Source organism: Hydra vulgaris, chromosome 09 (assembly GCF_038396675.1).
Source record: "Hydra vulgaris chromosome 09, alternate assembly HydraT2T_AEP".
In the NCBI taxonomy this organism is placed as follows: Eukaryota; Metazoa; Cnidaria; class Hydrozoa; order Anthoathecata; family Hydridae; genus Hydra; species Hydra vulgaris.
The window spans coordinates 8784039-8798766 of record NC_088928.1 but is presented as its reverse complement, the minus strand read 5'-3'; the positions used below and the strand labels follow the sequence as shown (position 1 = coordinate 8798766).

General features: G+C 30.5%; 1 protein-coding gene across 1 annotated transcript; it reads left to right on the top strand.

The window, feature by feature from the left end:
• The first annotated feature begins 1902 nt into the window (after nt 1-1902).
• LOC136085246 (uncharacterized) lies at nt 1903-12272 on the top strand. Its single transcript, XM_065806535.1, has 7 exons — nt 1903-2311; nt 2457-2704; nt 2816-2991; nt 3143-3989; nt 4048-4658; nt 4823-4915; nt 12209-12272. The coding sequence occupies exons 1-7, from the start codon at nt 1972-1974 to the stop codon at nt 12270-12272; spliced, it is 2379 nt and encodes a 792-aa protein (XP_065662607.1). The 5' UTR covers nt 1903-1971.
• Nucleotides 12273-14728: the final 2456 nt, after the last annotated feature.

The following is a 14728-nucleotide window of genomic DNA, read 5'->3' as shown; positions in this document are numbered from 1 at the left end:
AACTCTGCATTTATCAATGTTAAAAGGCATTAGCCAGTTGTGTGACCATTCAACCATTTTATCAGCTTATGTCAGCTTGAAGAAAGGTGGCATCTTGCAGTCATTTGATGACTCCAATAATTTTACCATCATCAGCATAAAGTTTTATATGGTGTACAATGTTGTCTGGGAAATCATTAATGAATAAGATGAAAAGCAGTGGACCAAGAATCAAGCCCTGTAGCACAGCGCTAATTACTGGGACCCACTCAAATATTAATCCGTCTAATAATACACTCTGTAGCCGACCAGTTAACCATTTCTTAATCCATTTTAGCAGTGTTACTAATGCCATAAGCTCGCAGTTTGTGTAACAAATGCCTGTGTGGGACTTTGTCAAATGCTTTGGCAAGTCTGACCACAGAAATAATATGCGAAAAACTGGCCAGATTTTTTAGTTATTTTGAGAACATTTAAGTTTATGTTTAAAAATATTTGTTTTATAGACATACATGGAAACATACATAATCTTCTGAACACACGGAAACATAACACATACCACATACCATCAACTAAAGTTGATGGTATGTGTTCTGCAATGGATTTTTTGTAGATATTAACAAGTTGAAATTATCATTAACTGTATGACCTTCAAACATGATATGCCAGTTGTTTGAAGCTATTTTGATAGAGGTTGCATCATATTCGGCTCGACTCCAGATTAGGTGTGGATGTGAGAGTTTTGGGGCTGTTTCTTTGAAATGAACAGCTAATATACCAGTAATAACACAGTGTGATTGATCTGTTTTTGTAAACCCAAGTGGGTCATCTTCTGGGGCTTTTATGAACCGATCTGGATTATCACTAACAATCAAGTCAAGTGTTGATGATTGTTCAACGAGACTTGAATGACGGTAGGCTGGAAATGTTATCAGCTGTGTTAAGTTATTATCCTCTAAACAAGATTGGAACCTCAAATCTTGGGGGCATTCATCTATCACATGTCCAATGGTTACAAATTTACCATTTATTTCAATAGACTCATACATAATATATATTTAGATATATATATTTATATTTATATATATATATATATATATATATATATATATATATATATATATATATATATATATATATATATATATATATATATATATATATGTACATTTAAATATATATATATATATATATATATATATATATATATATATATATATATATATAAAAATTATAACAACATTAGACAAAATTGTTTTGTCTAATGTTGTTATAATGATGTGATTCTTCAGTTACGAATTATATGACTCTTCAGTTATGTAATAATTTTTTATTTTTAAGAAAATCTTAACAATAGAACTAGAAAACCGTTTCAACGCAATTTAAAACATTTTTTGTGACATGCCAAAGTGTTAAAACTACAGAGTAGCGGGCCAGCATTATGCAAACACCAATGAAATATCTCATAAGAGTACTCAACACTAATGAAGATTTTCTGGAAGTCTCAATGACCTAATTTCTAAGATAAAATATGAGATTTGGAAACCTAAGAATAATGGGTTATGGTGCTACACAAAATCTTTTTGTAATAGTTTCTAGCAATGGTAAACAAATAATTGCTTTCTGAAGATTTTTTTTGGTGGATAGATAAGGAAGTAATGATTACGATTAGATATTGGAGCAGAACAATGAGAAGAAAACCATATAGAAACGTGAGATTTGACTAGAAATCATTGAGATGAAATAAACGATTCCATGCTAGCTTGTATCCATGAGATAACTTAAGAAGCACATCTGTCAGCAGGAAGGCAAAAAAATTTTACTTAAGGGCCATTGCGAAAAAAATCAAGGACAGAATCCCAGTTAAATTTTAAGGTAGTTTTGATATTTTTTCAATTAACGCATTAGTTTTTTTTTAGATTCTCAAACATTGATCAGGAAAGCTTTGAAGGCAAAATAAAGGAGTGGAAAAATAGAGATGATTCTCTTAACATGTATTATGAACCAAAAGTAAGTGAATGTCAAGACGAGTTCCTTTTTGTTTACCAAGCAGGCTGGCAAAAGAAACTGCTCAATAAGTATGGAAATGAAATGATCTTTTTAGATGCGACATACAAAACCACTCGGTATTCGTTGCCCTTGTTTTTTTTAGTTGTAAAAACTAATGTTGATTTCCAAATTGTAGCAACATTTGTTTCAGAAAATGAAACCTTTGAAACAATTAAAAAATCACTGAATGTAATAAAAGATTGGAATATTGATCTGAAACCCTTATATTGTATGACTGATTATTGTAATGAGGAAATACGAGCTGTGGAAACTGTTTTTATTGGTTTGTTTCTTACTGTTTATCTTAATTTATTTGCTTATAAAAATGATTTCTTTGTTTTCTTTTATATTAACCAATCTTAAACACAAATTGTTGCTGAAATGAATGTCATGCTGATTATAACTTCTTTTTTTTGTTTTTTTATTAGGGTGTGAAGTTTTTATATGCAATTTTCATAGAGAACAAGCGTGGGATTGTTGGCTTAAAAAGACAGCAAACGGTTGCTACAGCAGAAAAGATGAAATTTTGAGTATATTGCGAGGTCTTGCTTGGTCAAAAACTTGTGAAGAGGAGGTAAAAGCCACACAAGTGTTAGAGTTTTCAGAATTCTGGAGACTTGAAAGTTTTTCTAAATTAAAACATTATATTGAAACTTATTGGTTGCCAATAAAGAAGGTATTTATTATTAACCATGAGTCAACTCTCTATACTTTTATTTGATAATAGATGTATTTAAAACCTTTACATGGTTTGAGTTTGTAAAATAAAAATGCTGTTTTAATGTAGAGGTGGATCTGCTGCTACAGACAAAATCGTCTACTTATCAGTTGTAACACAAACAATGGTGTCAAGAGGCAAAATGCATCTTTTAAATATTCCTATTTAAAAAGATACAATAGTTCATCATTGACTGGAATGTTGACTTTATTGACAGAGAAATTTTTCACTGATAAACTAGAAAGGTTTGTGTTTTTTTTCCAAACATTTGTTACATATTGAAGAGAAGGCAACTAATATTTCTCTATGATAGTATACTTTTTCTGTACTAAAATTTTAACTTCACTTTAAATAAAGAAATTATGTATTTAATTTTGTATAAAATAATGTCTTAAGTGTTGGTTTTATTGTATCCGCAAATTTTAGTTACACTGATTTCAACTTCAAAATGGATGCCCGATACAGAAGATTTGCTTGTTGGGTGCCAAAATATCTCTACAATCGCCCGCACAGTTTTGTTAAGCATTGTTTAAAGCGAAAGTCCACTGCTGATTGCATGGATTTAAACAAAGTTGTTATGATCAAACCTGGTATTTTTTCACTATCTAGTACCTTCGATACTTGGCTATCAACAGCTTACTTATGCAAACACTTATTTGTTGTATTCCGGAAGTATCCTGCATGGTCTTGGAATGCATTATCTGTTCTTTATAGGAATTCTCCATACTTGAATTTAGATGCCGAAAATTATGAAATAGAGCATGAGAAAACAACTTTTAACTCATTCAAGGCATTGTTGCCTCTAAAACAAGATCAGACTGTTATTGTGGATCAGAAACAGTCATGTAAGTATACTCAACCCATTTATTCTGGTGTAGATGTAAGGGTGATGTTAAATACAGTGAAAAAATTATCATTTGAGTTTGATGAAAACTCAGATGAAATCATGCTACTACACAAAACTCTTTCTTCACTTATTGAAAAGTTAAACAAAGAAAGAGTAAGAGAATCTGGTATTCCTGTTCGTCGGTTAAATGATAAATCGAGTAATTCATTAAAAGAACACATCCAAATACCTATTCGGAAACCATTAAAACTTCCATTTAAAGGCGCTGGATCTAGAAAAGACGAGGCTATAGCTGCTTCAAAAATATTTATTACAGAACAATTTTACTCAGCTGACACTGTTAAATTAGAAATTGTTGAAAAATGCATTAAAAATGATAGATCAATAGAGGAACAGGTATTTTTTCTTTCTGATAATGATGAAGACTTTTTTTGAAGCAAATGTAATTTATAAGACTAATCTTTCTGCTGATGATTTGAATGATTTTAAAACCAATCAGATGTTATCAGACACTGTGATCCATTCTGTCCAAAGTATGATTAGTGGTGTTAGTGGTTTACAGGAAACAGTTTTGGGTCAAAACTTATCATTTCATGCCGTCAAAGAATCTTTTGTACAGGTGTTGCATGATGGTGATGCACATTGGCTAACAATTAGCACTTTTGGTTGTTCTGATGGTGAGGTGTGCCTGTTGGACAGCATGTTTCATGGTAAAGTCAAAAATCATGTCATCAGGCAAATTTGTGCAATAATGCAGTGTACCAAGGACATTTTAACTGTACGAGTTTTACCTGTACAGCAACAGGCAAACGGTGTAGATTGTGGTTTGTTTGCACTGGCATTTGTGAAGCACATTGCTTTTACTGGTTTGAATCCATGTTATATTGGATTTGAAGATGTTGATATGCGAAAGCATTTACTTCTAAGTATTTCGGGTAACCACCTAAATGAATTTCCTAAAACTTTAAAAAAAACAATGTTTTGCAAAGAAAAGAAATTTGTATTAAATCTATATTGCATTTGCAGACAAGTTTGGACAGCTTCAGATAAATTTGTAAAAGATAGGTAAGTGAATTATCTATAATGGTATTGTAGGACTTATTGTTTCAGTCATTTCTTATAATTATATTTTTATCTATTCTAAATTATATGCCTAAATTTAATATTGCTTTGCATACAAATATAGTTTTAATTAACTATATTTGTACGCAAAGCAATATTAAATTTAGGCATATGGTACAGTGTGAAAAATGTGAATTCTGGTTTCATCGTGCATGTGAAAATATACCAGAATATGTGTTGCTGCATGAAAGTGCTGAATGGTTTTGTTCGAAGTGCTCAATAACTTTATAGTTTTATGTCAATAATTTATTTGCATAATAATTTAATTTTTTTTTAGAAATTAGCAATTTAGAGTGTTTCTATTTTGCAAGTTTACTTAGGTATTAATTTAGTTGTTTAGAGTTAATTTTATTTCTTTTTTAGAGTGAATGTTATTAATTTTAATGTTTAGAATTGATACTATTTAGTTGGTTAAAGTTATTTAGTTGTCTTGACTTAAGTTTATTTAGCTGATTAGAGTTAATGTTATTTAAATGATTAGAGTTAAAGTTATTTAGTTGCCTAGAGTTAAGGTTGTTTAGTTGTCTAGAGTTAAAGTTATTTATTTGATTAGAGGTAATGTTATTTAGTTGCCTAGAGTTAAGGTTGTTTAGAGTTAAGGTTATTTAGTTGATTAGAGTTAGAGTTAAGTTTATTTAGTTGACTAGAGTTAAGGTTATTTAATTGATTAGAGTTAGAGTTAAGTTTATTTAGTTAATTAAAGAGATTTTATTTAGTTGTCTCTAGACAAGGATATTTAGTTGATTAGAGTTAATGTTATTAAGTTGTCTAGAGTTATGGTTATTTAGTTGATTAGATTTAATTTTATTTAGTTGTCTAGAGTTAAGGTTATTTAGTTAATTAGAGTTAATGTTATTTAGTTGATTAGAGTTAATGTTAATTATGTTGTGTTTAGTGTTAATTTTTTTACTTTTTATTTATTTGTTAAGCTTTCATCTAATAATTTTTAAACTTTACACTTGTTTTCTCATTAAGCTTTAGACTTAAAATATACTGTTTAATGTTGTAAAGATATTTTACATTTTTTTATAGAGGTATTTAAGGCAAGTGTCACATTTGCAATTTTGATTGGCGTATATGGTTTTTCTAAAGTTGTATATGTGAAAAGGTAATTTTGTATTTACTCCCTTTTACATTATTATAAACGTTATTCTATTATTATTAACGTCTTCAAAAACATATATGACACCTTTTGGATCTTTAATCATCCTCTACAACTCTACAACATGACAATAGCCCTCGTAACATAGTTGTACGATGAACGGTATATTATGTAAAAACCGTATGATCCATTAATTAGGCAATGTGAACACACACATCCTAAAGGTTGTTTTTTTGTTGTTGTTGTTGTTTTTTATTAGTTTATCATACTATTTAAATAGTGTTATAGCAATTTTTTGTTTATTTTGAATTGTTGTATCATTAAATACCGTTTCATTAAATACATTTTCTTTTAAATATTCTTATACCCTGTTTAATTTGATAAGTTTATTTTTAAGGTCATAATTTATTTACTTTTCGATTTTTGAAATAAAGATCTAATATTAGACATTTAAAAATAAAAGCTGTTTTTTATTTAAAAAAATACTGATAAAAAAGATATTCTTAAAACCAATTTTATTTACATGTTTTGAAGGGTGCTCTTGAAACAAAAATTTGGAAAAAGTATTATCTCCTACCCCTGAATGTATTGAATAAAACAATACTAACTTTATAATTAAAAAAATATATATATTTTTAGGCAAAGACGTATCCTAGCCAATTTTGATACCGGTATACCAGTATGGTCGCCCAAAGTTTAAGCTTAAACTCTAGCTCGAATTTTTCAATAATAAAAATATTTCAATACTTATATAATACTTACGTAACTTTGTTTTTTATAGTGTGGAGGCTATGTTTGACTGTTTTCGGTTGCGTTTTAATGTTTTTCGCGCCGATTCCAACACTACCGATTGTTAAGTCGTAGGTAAAAAAAATAAACAAAGTTCTTAATGCGTCCGCGGAGGTATGATCGGTATGCTCTAAAAATTTTAAATACGTCATTGTTAGGGGTAGCTCAGGACACTTTGAAATATGGCGGGTCCCTAAAATTTTGAAAAAATAAGTTATTCTAAGGAAGATTAACCTGATACTTAGAACAGGCAAAACTATATAAAAATTTTAGAAAAAGAATACTAATTTTTTATAAAAATTGTTATTTTAAATTTAATTGCTTTTTAGATTTAATTGATTTTAAGCGATTGTATGAAAAATGTTTTTTATAAAAAAAAAATTTCAATCCAGTGTTGTTTTACTATATTTAACACATTCAGGGTGTAGGAGATGATGTTTTTAAAAATTCTTGTTTTAAGAGCCAGTTGATAATTTTTAGTCTTTGCTTACAGACGAAAAATAAGTTCTTGACATTTGTTTGCAAAGTGCAGCCTTCTACTCGGTCTTGTAACGTGTGGCCTTGCTATTTTCGGCCTTATTAACAACTGTGGTTAGAGCCAGATTTACCAATAGACAGACTAGGTAAATCCAGCCCAGGGCTTTTCCAGCCTAGGACCAGGTTTTTTAAGGAGTTTGTTAAAAATATTAAATGTTAAAAACGAGAATCATTTTTTTATTATGCAATTTTGCTACCTATAAATGATGCGGGCCCCAAATATTGATTCTACTGAAGGTCTCCGAGAATGTAAATCTGGATTTGATCCTTGGTCATATCAACAGACCAACGCATCAAATTTAGAATTGAACTCACATAAAGCGCTTTCAATATGCTCAACTCTGAGAAAATATAATATATGGTCAGAGTAGGCATCAAACCTTGAAACAAGTATTTTAAAATCTACCCTAGTCATTACATAGCCTACTACATAGTCATTAGGATCATGGTTAGGGTATAGTTTTAAGTGATTCTCGTTTTGCGTACAATACCTTTTTACTGACATTAAGGAGTGACTTAAAATACTCATCCTCCAACATGAGTCACACCCTTCGACTATCAAAATATAAACATTTTGATTCTCGGTATCTAGAACATAACTTACCTATAAAAAACTCCTTTTTAGTCATTATAGAGTTTTATAGCAAGTTCAATTTCATTTAAATTTTAGACTACTGCGTGCTTCAATTTATCTAGATTTGAGAAGTTAAATTAAAGCTTTTATTTTCCGCTGTGTTACTTCAGACTCACCGTTTTAGAAACCTAAGCGCGCTTGTCAAAGCGTAGTTCAAGAACCACGATTTAGATTTAGCTTATGGCAACCGTGACATCGGTAAATTTTGACACGGGAAAGCACCCAAATCCTATTTTATTTATAGTGCTCAGAGAACAAGACCGTTATGTCTTCCGTAGGCTATTTAATTAAGTAGTGTGATTTGAAACAAATATTCAACTTCCGTTGAATATTTGTTTCAAATCATACTACTTAATTAAATAGTCTGATTTTTGAGGCGATGTAAAGTTTTAAAAATTGAAATGATATGCAATTAATAAAGTAAATATTTTGTTGAAAATATTAAGAAAAGCTCAAAATCTGAGCTTCGTAACATAATCCCAAGAGATTTTATTTTATATTAATTTGGACACCAGTATTTGGATAGTAGAAATCGTTAATACCTAGGTAAAACCACAACAACTAAATTCTAACCGCGAGCAAGCTAGGCTAATTGAACAAAACTTTGTTTAAAAATTTGAAAAAAGGTATTTTAATTGGTAGTAAAATTTTGTAGCTTGAAATTGGTAGAGAAAGTTGCCATGGTTGCCAGAGTCAAAGTTTCAATAAATCATAAAGAACTCCCTTTGTATAGCTGTTGTTATTAATATATTGTTGGACAAGTCAACTTTTTGCTATTTTTTTTTTATTTGAAAATAAAAATCTGTTTTAAAAAAAGATCATTACTACAGTCTCTATAAGTTGGACTCTTATAGAAGATAGATAAATAGTCTTAAAGTCTAAATAGACTTAACAAATGTCTGTGTTAAGCAAAGCTCTCTGTATTTATATAAAGTTCAAGGGGAATAGAAAATCTATTCAAATTAGTAGAAGTCCGACTTATCCAAGGTCCGAGTTAACTAGGTTCTACTGTATTTGCAAGGTGTTCTGTTCTATATAACATACTAAAGAAAGGACAGTGGAATATTCTTCAAAATTTGGATTACTAAATTGACTGAAAGGCGAAGTAACTTAATCAGTTAACTTCGGGGTACATTTATGGTCTTAATTCTTCTTAAATTTGTTCTAGATTAGCCAGATCAATTCCGACCTTAAAAAGTCAAATTCGACTGTGCTTATACTGAAGAACTTTTTAAACCCAAGAACAAAAAGGGATATGCAATTTAATTCTTTCGAACTATTTCCATTTTTTTTTAAATAGCTCAAAATCAGTAGCGAAGAGAGAGAGGGGTTTAAAGGGGAAATAGCCCCGGGCGTGAAAGCTTAAAGGAGCCGGAAAAAAATTAAGTAGCAAAAAAAATATATATATATATATTGTTAAAAAAGGCGCATTTTTTTCATTATTGAAAAAAATTATCCTGACGGGATACTCTGAGAATAGTCTTTTTGGGATAACACTATGAGATACCTTAAAAAGATACCCTGGTGTAGACCAAGAGTGGAACTTTTTTTGGAATACCAGTCTCGGACGAAAGTTGGAGGTCTTCTTGTGTTCATACTGTACCATAAGGCGCGAATCCATATTGTACTCGAGACGTCTATGACACACTTATATCAATAATGTATGTTTACCACCCTAATAATACAAACCACATGATAACTACTTATAAAATGAATATTTCTGCTCCATGACTGACACTGTCTACACATCACATTTACGCTTGACACTAAAGACAATTTAGTAGAACAACAGTAAATGACTCTTACGTATCTCGACTATTGTTTATTGTTATTGTTTATTTTTACGACATTTTACTTATCAGTTTTTTAGTATTTTTCTACTTTGAGGCTCTTTGTTTTCCACTGGACATCTGTCCTTTTGTACTTTTATCTCACTCTACTAAACTCTTTTTAACTTATAATTCATCAGGCGTTCACCGCTCGGTACAGCTTCACTAAAATGCATTGCATTTACAAAAAAAAAAAAAAAAGTTATTGTTAAAAAGGCCAATTTTTTTCATTATTGCCCTAGGCGCAAAATTCCTTGCTACGCCACTGCTTAGGCAGGAAATAGGGAACCAACACATTAAATCTTTATCTTATATATCTGGATAAGACCATTTGCTTACTAGAGGTCGCTATTATTTGGTTATTAAATTAACCTTTAATGTGTATGATCATTTTTTAGTAGAGTTTCCTTTTAAAAAATTCTATTCTATTCAAGAAACGCATGTTTCATGTAAAGAAGAATAATAACAAAAAGAGTTTCCATTTTCATTTCCATTCCATTTCCAATTCTATCAAAGACCGCTTTAAAACAAAGTTCCATCATGGAAATTTCCGTATCGTCCATAGAAAAATCAAATTTTTTCATAGACTGTTTACTTTTTAAAAAAAAAAAAAAAAAAAAGTTTGAAATATCTATTTTAATAGATTTATCAAAACAATATTTGATGTATTTAACAAAACATTTAGATTGTTAACTCATTTAGATTGTTGACTTGGTAACAGATTTGTAAAATAGTTTTTGCGGCTTTCCATAAACAAAAAGGTTTTATAAACATTTTTAACCAATAGGCATATTTTGCATAATTATACCTTAAGCGAATTACGCATAATTACAAGTGGACTTTGATCGACTTCTGAGTGACAGTTTCTTTTGCCAACCGTCAATAACAAGCTCTATGAAGATGGAATAATTAAAATATAATTTGCATAACTTAATTAAAATAATACACGCATAATTACGTATTTTTGTCATTGGACTTTGATCGTATTCTGAGCGATACTTTCTTGTGCTGACCGCGTTCTCAGTATTTTGTTTACAATTTTGCCCTCCCGCGAAAAACATTACACCACGTGATTCATAATTGCTGCCTAATTACGAAAAGGTCTATTATATTTACTTACCAATTATATTTAAATATCACTTATATTTATTTATAAGATGTATTAAAAACTTGAAAATAACAATAAATTGGAACAAATGGTTTTATTTCAAGTAAGCACAGCACTGCTTTTATTTCAAATTAACGGTAACGTACATTGACAGAACGATTACAAGCAACTAATAATCCTAGTCCAAATTCTAGTTTTCCGAATCAAATCCTTGTTTTCCGAATTAGATTTCTGAATCCTAGTTTGTCGAAGCAAATCTTAGCTTTCCGAATGCATTCCAGCAAAAATATTTTGCCTGATGCACTTCATAATTCGGCTATGTGGTTAAATTTACAGTGAAAAAATCCTTTTTTTTCCATTGCCCCCGAACAATCGAATTGTCCCCTGAACGTTTCCTACGCCTCACGTTGGGAAACACTGGTGTAAAAGGTAGTCGTTGACGTGTAATGAGGTTGCTTCGTACTGTAATGATGTGTAATGATGGCTTTTAAGTTTGCGATTGTTAAGCCCTGGGTGTTAATAATGGAGTTCGGTCTACTGGTTGCCTATCTGACGCTCAGCGGCTATGACTCTTGCGTTGCGTCTACTTGTTTTGTCGCCAATTCGTTTTAGTGTGTCTATTTGTTTTGTGAACTCGTCACGGACGGCTGCTATCTGGGAGTTTACTATTGTGTTGGCCATATCAGTGAGTTTACGTTTTGTTTCATTTCTCTTAATACGCAAGAACTTTTTGCAGTGCAGCTTGTCAATTTTTAAAGATAATTATTTTTTAAGATATTTTGTTCCTAATAATTTGAGAATAGTTTTAAATTTGTATATATATATGTATGTATATATATATATATATATATGTATATATATATATATATATGTATATATATATATATATATATATATATATATATATATATATATATATATATATATATATATATATATATATATATATATATATATATATATATATATAAATATATATATATATATATATATATATATATATATATATATATATATATATATATATATATATATATATATATATATATATATATATATATATATATATATGCTCGCCCAGCTAACTTAACTAATGCAAAAGACGTTAACACTTATAGACGTTTGTACCTAATGCTATACAAATGGCGAAACTAAGAAGATGATGTAGCTTTAGCAAGTAGAAGTTATTAAGAGAGGGAATAGTCATGACAAATCTAAAATTTATGCGTCAAATTTTCCACTTAGATAAGACAACAAGAAAAAGTTAAGACATGTTTAACATTTTTTCAACCTCAATCATTTTTTTTAAATACAATAACCTAAGTACAAAAATTCATAACAAAACAGTTTAAGCAAAACAGACTTGTAATTATTAAAAAAGTTTTCTATACCCTGTATAAAACGTTATATAAGTGTGCTTTTTACATTTTCATTTTGTGCTTTTTACATTTGCATATTGCTATAATATGTTATATTAAATGCTATGCAATAAAGCTGCGCTTGTTTAGAGAACCAGCGGCGAATTGAGGTTCAGCGTCGTGGAGGACCAGGGGAATGAGTAGGGGGCGACAAGGGTTGGGGTTGGCGCATTAACCCCAACAAATATAGTTTTTCGAGAATTGCTCTTGTGATAAATATATTATATCGATGCTTTTATGTGCCTTTTATCATAACTATTAAGTACGTCACGTGACGTTTAGTACGTCACATTACGTATCTTACGTCATAAGACACTAAACAATCTTAAGTTTAATTTTGTAAAGTTTCCATTGGTTTACAATTATTGTTAAAAAAAGAAACATTTAATATCATTGCAATGGTTTGGTTATTTAAAAATATATTTATGCTATATTTATTACTGAGAGCAGTAAGCAGATGCATCAAGAAAAATGTTAATGAAAAATTTAAAATGTTAAAGAAAAATGTTAGAAAAAAAAATGTTAAAAAAAGTTTAGAAATTTACTTTCCTGTTAGTTTCTACAAACTTTTTCTGCGAGATATCATTTCCAGCGAGTACAGAACGTTTGTTGGACGTCTTAAGAACATTGTACTGACTTGTGACAACTATTAGACGTTGTATAGACATATTACGGACGTCTCTCACGCTAGATGGAAGCAAAATGATTTATTGATAGTTTAAAGTCAATGCTGTCAGCAAGCTCACATTTAATAAAAAGTGTTGTCAATTCAAAAAAATATTGTTTTGTCATTGTTGATCACAGATAATTTTTGATCTCTAGTCTACTGAAACTTCTCTTAAGCAGATGTAAAAGAAAAAACCACGTAGATTATGTAGAGTATAGACAAGTTAGGAAAACATGGTGTCATCTGATTCTCGATTAGGAATGAATGTACGTCTTTCATTTGTAATCAGTCATTATTGCTGGAGATGTTGTTGCATACACATCTTTGAAAGTAGGGCTGCCACTAGTCGGTTTCAAGTGGGGAGGGCATGTCATATGTGTTTTTGCTGAAAATATTTTAAACACATAAAAACAAATCTAATTTACTTCCCAACTTTGAAGTTAGTTAATATATAGCTTTTCGTGTTTCTCCTTTAAAAAAAAAAGTCGCTTACCGTATGGAAAGTCATTGTAGTTTTATGAACATCTGTCAGTGTACAGTCTCAGTAGTTTTGATACACTGAAATATGTTAATAATCCATTGACTGTGTACATTATGATTATAAGAGATATTTTCTTAAAAGAAAACGTCTCTGTTTTGTTTTCTGCTATAAATGCGTGCAAAATTGTAAAGCAGGTATGTAAACGATGGTTTGTTGCTACCTAGCTTTCTATTTTTGTTTAAAATGAAAGCGCAATTTTGTAATGAGAAACTTATATTTTAGGGAGCGCCAGTTCACTGGCTTAGGAAGCGTGGGGAGGGAGGGGGGAAGCAAACTGCCCTCCCTCCCCCATTGTAAATTTTGCTTTTTTGTTTTTTCTCACTTTCTGTTGCTTTAGGCAATAGTTTGAAATCAAAAACACTAACTGTTTGGTGTATTGGAATTAGCATTTACAATAAGTTCTACTGGATGGTATATAATATGGTTTTCTACTACTTGGGTCTGAGTATTAGCATTATTTATTTCATTGCCAACAACATCATGATCAAAGGTTTTTGCAGCACCAAATTTATGTTCATTTAACACAAGTGGAATATAAGGCTCGATCCCACATTTTTTAAACCCATTAACTGCATTTCCAACTGTATCTGCTTTAAGGTAAGCGTTGCTCAAAAGATCACCAATATTTTTGTCTGTGATTGTTTGTCCTGGATGAGTGACCATAAAGTAAACCATGTTGGGCTATAATATGTCTTTAATGGACCATATAATGACATATCAAAGGGCTGAAGACAATGTGATGTATGGGGCGGCAACCCAACCACGACGATGTTGTTCTCTCGAACATAGCCTTCAAAGTTATGTAAGTTTTGTGATTTTCAATAATCAATAGAGCAAGAAGTTCTTTTCTTGGTTTCACGTGTAGATAAAAAAACTTCAAAAAAGAAAAAAAGGTTTCTTCGTTACTCAAGCCGTTATCACGACAGTGCCCTACAATCCCTAGTCGGGCTCTTTCTACAAGTTCAGGAAACATTTTCGGGCAAAAATCAGAAAAAGAGGCAGGTAAAAGCTATAAGCGCCAATGCAACAAATTATAGTTACATTTATTCCTCTCTGAAATGATTTTAAAAACTCTTCTAGATTTTGTTGTTTTACGTTTCAATTAATAAAATCCTTTTCCATTCAGTTACTGTTTATGTCACGTCAGTAGTCGTGAATAAAAAAACTTAAATCTAACAACACCTAACTTTAAAAAATTTTTTTTCTTTTAATTTTTGCTTTAGAAGCCCAACGTGTCACATACCATTGCAAAAGACCATTTTTCTAGGACATTCACGCCTCCTTTCTTACCGATGGCGCAAATCATATACAGAGCTCACTTCGAACCCTGGATCTCTTGCTTCTAATGCAAACGCTCTACCCACTGTACCACGGCTGCCCTTAACTTA